This window comes from Carlito syrichta, unplaced genomic scaffold (genome assembly GCF_000164805.1).
Source record: "Carlito syrichta isolate Samal-C Ts95f unplaced genomic scaffold, Tarsius_syrichta-2.0.1 Scaffold288457, whole genome shotgun sequence".
Taxonomy (NCBI): Eukaryota; Metazoa; Chordata; class Mammalia; order Primates; family Tarsiidae; genus Carlito; species Carlito syrichta.
The window spans coordinates 34,868-40,781 of NW_007232553.1; the positions used below are offsets into that span (position 1 = coordinate 34,868).

Consider the following 5,914-nt stretch of genomic DNA (forward strand, 5'->3'; position numbering starts at 1 on the left):
GCACCCTCCCGGCGCGCACGCCGGCCCGGGACCCCGCGCGCACACTGGCGGGCCGGGCGGGGACTCGCGGGACGCGCACTCCCTCCCGCGCGTGCAGCACACGCCGGGCTCCGCGCCGGCTCTCGGGGCACGCGCAGGTGTGCAAGGGCACCGCAAGCACACGCAGACGTCTGCAGACACACTGGGTGGAAGCGTCCACGCTCGCACCTGCAGGGCGCACGCACACAGACATGAACACGCACAGAGTTGGTTAGGGATGCTGGGACACAGCACACCCCAACACACACGCGTGATCAAGGGTACTCCGGCACAGCCTTCCATGCCCTGAGCACCCTTCACAAGGCGCACAAACAAATACCCACAGACGTGACCAGGAGATCCTGCGCACATCCGCACTTCTCCCCCATGCAGCAGGACACGGAGTCACACTCCGGGGAGTGCAGGGACAGGCTTCTCACATGTGCACCCTCAACTTCAGGCACAGTCTCTGCATACTTCCTGTCAGGTCACACATAACACACGGGTCTAACCTCGAATCCTGAGTGGTTTGAAGGGCCCGCAGGACCTCGTGGGCGAGAACATGAACCAGGGCTTAGTTGGGAGGCCATACAGACTGGCAGGCAGAGGAGACCTTCCCGGGAGTGACGCATGAGGCAGAGGTGGAAAGCCAGGGCGTCACCATGCCTCTCCAGGCCAGATGACGAAACAAATCCCAGTCAGCCCTGCACCGGCTATTGTCGGGTTATCCTGGAACAGAGCTCTGTGGGGAACGGCTGCTGCTTGTACAGGTGTGTCCCAGGAAGGCCCTGGACATGGATGGAATCCTGTTTACTCTCTGGTTTCCACTAACTTGCCAAAGACACTGATCTTCTTGGCTGGTCCCTTCCGTGAATCTGAATGAGGGGCCCCAAGCCTGCCTTGTTCCCCCACTATAACCCCTGCAGAAGGTTGGGGAACAGAGAAAAGAGAGGAGAGGCCTCACCCTCACCGCTTCCAGTTACATCATTTTGGCAGGTTATTAGATCTCTCTGAACCTCAGTTTCCTCATCTGTGAAATGGGGCTGATTCCAACCCACATGGCATTATGGCAAGACCCCACCTAGCACAGAACATGACAGGTAAGAGGTGCTCAACAGAATTGGCTTTCTCGTCTCCCTCCTGTTGGGAAGATGAGACTCACGGATGAGGAATGATGTTGTTCTACAGTTAGTCCTGAGCTGGGTGTTGGCAGTCACCACTCACCCTGAAAACACTGGAGTAACACATGGTATATGTTATACTGTGCCGAGAACAGCTGTCATCTCATTGATCCCACTACCTCATGATGTAGGCAAGGCATACTGCTCCCATTTTGCAGGGGAGGAAATTAAGGCTCAGACACAGCCTAGCGTGACTGCTGGCTGAAGGCAGAGCTCTGATCAGAACCCAGGTGTCCTGACTTTCTGATGCTTCTATTTTCTCTTTCCCCACCTTCTCCACTTTCCCTACAGAGCTCCAGGGGACTGAAAGCAGAGTTGGAATCACGGGTAGTAAAACCTTGTTCCTCAAAGCCCCTCCTGAGGCTTCTTGGGTAGGGATGGTCCAAACTGTGGAGGGGGAGGAGGGGGGAGGGAAGGGAAGGGGCCACGTGCCTCAGAGATCGCAGTGGGAACAAACCAGCCTGAGGCTCCCTAAGGACAGTCCGGGGTCCTGGTGGGAGAAACATTCAGCCTTCTAAGAGCCAAAGGCCGAAGGAAGGACAGAAGAACCTGAAAGGACGGCCTGGCACAGTGGGGTTCTCATTTCCAGGAATGCTTAAGGGGATTAATCCTTAAATAGGCACAGGGTGACTTATTTCTGTGCCAGAGGTGGCGGTATCACAAAACGATTATATAATAATACGGGTATTAAAATACAGACACTGAATTATCATCTTATGATTCCTTCACGGAGAGCAGGAGGGTGTTGTCATCATCTTACAGATGGGGAAACTGAGGCTTCAGGAGGCCACATAACTAGCAAGAGACAGACGGGACGAGAGCCTGTCCCTTTTAGCAACAAGGTCCCAGGCCTGTGCTCATGGGAACTGACTGCCCCTCCTGGCCTCCTGACCTGTGGGGCTAGCTTTTTGGAGGATCCGTTTCATAGCTCTTGGCCCTGCAGGAGCTGGCTCTTGGGGAGGGTCTGGAAGAAGTGGGCTGGAAGACTCAGTTTCCAAAGCATGGAGCCAGGGAACCCCAAGATGCCCACTGGGGAAACGTGTGATGCACTTGGAGCTAGAGTCTCGAAAGAGCATGATTCGGGGAGTAGACAGACTTGGATCCAAAAGTCAGTGTCTGCCATCTTCTCACTGTCTGATATAGGGCAAGTTGCTTAACTCAGACCGTCTCACCTGTGACATTGGGGAGACTAAGAACATCCTTGTGAGGACTGAAGGTGAGGATGGATATAAAGTGCTCAGCACAGTGCCTGGCATGCACTCAGGGAACTGTGATTCTCTTGCCTCTGCCTTCCTGCTGCAAACTGTCACCGTATGCTCTGTGCCCACCTTGATTTCTCTACCAGTGAAATGAGTTGTCTGCTCTTCTGTCTGCTGCTAGGACAGGTGAGGACGCTGGGCAGGAAGCGTGTTGAGAAGTGGACGTGCTTACCAAGGCTGGGCGCCGGCTGGCATGTGCGGGGATTTGGAAGCAGCTGGACGCGTCAGGAGTCCATCAATCATGCTGCCTGCCGTTCCCCATGCTGGGGTGGGCAGCTTGGCGGCTGGACCAGCCCTCGGCAAAGTTAAGTGGGACGAGCATGCCCTTGGTTGCAGCCCTTGGGTAGCCCTCTCCTACCTGTTTCTCTCAACAAGCTTCAGAGCTCTCCCTGGACTCCCACAGACCCTCTCAAAGGCTCCTGTCCAATGGGGTAGAAGTGGGTGCCTCAAAGGGTGCTGCAGGTGTACCATGTCTATTAAGAATGCAGATTCTGGACCAGATGCAGTGGCTCATGCCTGTAATTCTAGCACTTTGGGAGACTGAGGCCGGAGGATTGCTTGAGCCCAGGAGTTCAAGACCAGCCTAGGAAACATAGTGAGATCCTGTGTCTACAAAAAATAAAAAAGTTCAGCTGGCTGTGGTGACACATGCCTGTAGTCCCAGCTACTTAGGAGGCTGAAGCAGGAGGATCCCTTGCGTCTAGGCGGTTGAGGCAGCGGTGAGCTGAGATCATGCCAGTGCACTCCAGCTTGGGCGACAGAGTGAAAAAAAAAAAAAAGAATACAGATTCTGAGTCCCCACCTCACATACCCCGACTCTGATTTTTTGCTTGTTTGTTTTTGAGACAAGGTCTCACTCTGTTGCCCAGGCTGGAAGCACAGTGGCATGATCTTGGCTTATCACAGCCTCTAACTCCTAGGCTTAAGTGATCCTCGTGCTTCAGCCTCCCGAGTAGCTGGGATAACAGGCTTGCACCACCATGCCTGGCTACTTTTTTTATTTTTTGTAGAGATGGGAGTCTCACTTTGTTGCCCAGGCTGGTCTTGAACTCCTACCTCAAACAATCCTCCTGCCTTGGTCTCCCAAAATGCTGGGATTACAGGTGTGAGCCACCATGCCTGGTCCTGACTCCGAATATGTGTGTACAAACTCAGGATGCGTCTTACCAAGCACCCTTGATGATTTTTATGCATAACGAAGGTTGAGAATTGCTGGGTTAGAAGGTGCTAATGGTTTAACACAGTGATTCTCAGTCCCTTTGGCTGCCTCTGCCCCGTTCACATGCATAACACTCACCCATCGACGGCATCGCTAACATTTAGCGGTTCTTAGCTGAGGAAGTGAGTGCCTGACCCAAGGGAGTTTTGGAATTTCTGGAGGGGTTTGACAGAGCTACACTGGGGAGTCTGATCTACCCCAGCTTGGGTGCTGTGACCGCTTTCCTGGCTGAGAAGGACTGGTTAACATCTTTCCTTAGCATAGGTGACATGCATTTTTGAGGAAATGACCTTTGTGCGGCACTGGGCCGGTTGTACCTCAGGTGGCATCTTTGGTTGGTGTCCATGTGCCCTCCCTGACCCCACCTAATCTGCACCCCCAGTTTCCACTCCCCCCCAGTTACTGGGAGAGCTCTTGACCTGCCATATTGATGGAATCTTCTCTGTGTTGAACCCAACGGAGGGGCTCGGATGGAGGAATCCTGAGCACTGCTGCTGGTGGGTGAAGAGGGGCCTCCTAGGGGCTCTTGTCCATTCATTTATTCATGGATCCACTTCTCAAAAAATACGTATCGAATGCCTACCTCGTAACGGGCCCCGAGCTGCCTTCTGCAGGGGGCCCAGTGATGAATGAAGCCCTATTTTCCTTTAGATTCCAGTTGACAGAGGGTGAACCAGGAAGAATGTAGAAGCCAGCCACGCTGGGGATACTCTGCCTCCTCCTTTGTACATGCCTGGCCTCAGTGTGGGAAGCGTGGCGGAGTGCTGATGCCAGCAAGTCAGTGTGTTTGCAATATAGCTCGTGGCTGCTGAGAGGCAAACTTGATATATTAAGCGATATTAAAAATGTAGCTATTTCTGATAATTTATTATTCACATTCTCATAAACACATTACACTCGTCACAGTACATTTACCAGCACCAGGCCTACCAGTGGGGAAAAGTTAACACTTACCTAATGATGTCGTTTTGTAGATGTCAAATGCTCTGGAGCTGCGCTGATGGGCTGAACAGTGCCAAGACATGCAAGTTTTTTCTCCCTCCTGGGACACCAGGGGACTGTCCAGGGACACTGGGGACTGCGCTTCTTCGCTCTGCCAAGGTCTGGGCTGTACATTGGAAAGAGGCTGGGTGAGAGGCTCACCTGCCAGAAGGGACTTAGCCCGGGATCAGGCTGCCTTTGGCAGCAGATTAGATGTCACAGAGGGATAATGCTGAATCCTCCCAGGAAGCTCCAGAAATGACCCCTGCGAGGACAAGGCACACTTAGGTGACAGCATGGATGAGCCACCTCATTGCCCCACAGGCCTGAGGACTGCTGGAGCTCAGGGTCTTGGTTCAAGTGGTCTTCGGGACTGGGTGAACATCGCAGCATTATAAATGGATTTGAATGAGCAGGAATTCTAGCAAGCTTTTTTTTTTGTAGAAACGAGATCTTGCTGTGTTGCCCAGGCTGGTCTCAAACTCTTGCCTCCCACCTATGCCTCTCAAAGTGCTGGCATTGCAGGTGTGAGCCGCCACACCTGGCCTCTATCCAGAAATTTTGAAGCCCATGGCCAATATGTTCCCTCTAACCGCTTTGATATAATGATACAGTTCAAAGTACTATCAATGCAAGTGGTAGCTTCCAATGATAACCAGTTCCACTTTAAAAACATATAAACTATTTCAGCCATAAAAAAAGGCCTAGAGCATAATGGAAAGAATGTCTGTACCCACCAAATATCTTAAAAATAAATCATTACAAGCTCTTCAAAAGGGTAAACATAGAATTACCGTATGACCTAATAACTCCACTCCCTAGTTTTAGACCCAAAAGAATAAAGATCAGAGACTCAAAACAGATACACCAATGTTCATAGCAGCACTATTCACACTCGCCAAAAGATGGGTACAACCCAAGTGTCCTCAGCAGATAAATAAAGCGCGGTATATATAGACAGCCACATGAAGGAATGAAGTTCTCATACGTGCTACAAACTGAACAACCCTGAAAAACACGCTAAATAAAATAAGACACACAAGCACAAAGATTTTATGACTCCACTTATGTGAAATGTCTAGAATAGGTAAATTTATAGAGACAGAGAGTAGATTCGAAGTAGCCAGTGCTAGAGAAAGGAGCAGTGGGAAGTTATGTCTAATGGGCACAGTTTCTGTTTGGGGTGATGAAAAAAAGTTTTGGAAATAGTGGTAACAGTTGCACAATGTTGTGAGCATAATTTGTACCATTGAATT

At 51.3% G+C, this 5,914-nt stretch overlaps 1 protein-coding gene across 1 annotated transcript in view; it reads right to left on the reverse strand.

The window, feature by feature from the left end:
• LOC103255850 (double C2-like domain-containing protein beta) overlaps positions 1-3,768 on the reverse strand; it is a 34,430-nt gene extending 30,662 nt beyond the window's left edge. Inside the window, exons 1-6 of the mRNA XM_021710342.1 lie at positions 3,756-3,768; positions 2,817-2,877; positions 1,471-1,586; positions 833-938; positions 389-498; positions 5-207 (exon numbers count right to left, since the gene is read on the reverse strand). Of these exons, the coding sequence (XP_021566017.1) occupies positions 5-207; positions 389-498; positions 833-938; positions 1,471-1,586; positions 2,817-2,877; positions 3,756-3,768 (609 nt within the window). The remainder of the gene's footprint in view (positions 1-4; positions 208-388; positions 499-832; positions 939-1,470; positions 1,587-2,816; positions 2,878-3,755) is intronic.
• Between the last annotated feature and the right edge of the window lie 2,146 nt (positions 3,769-5,914).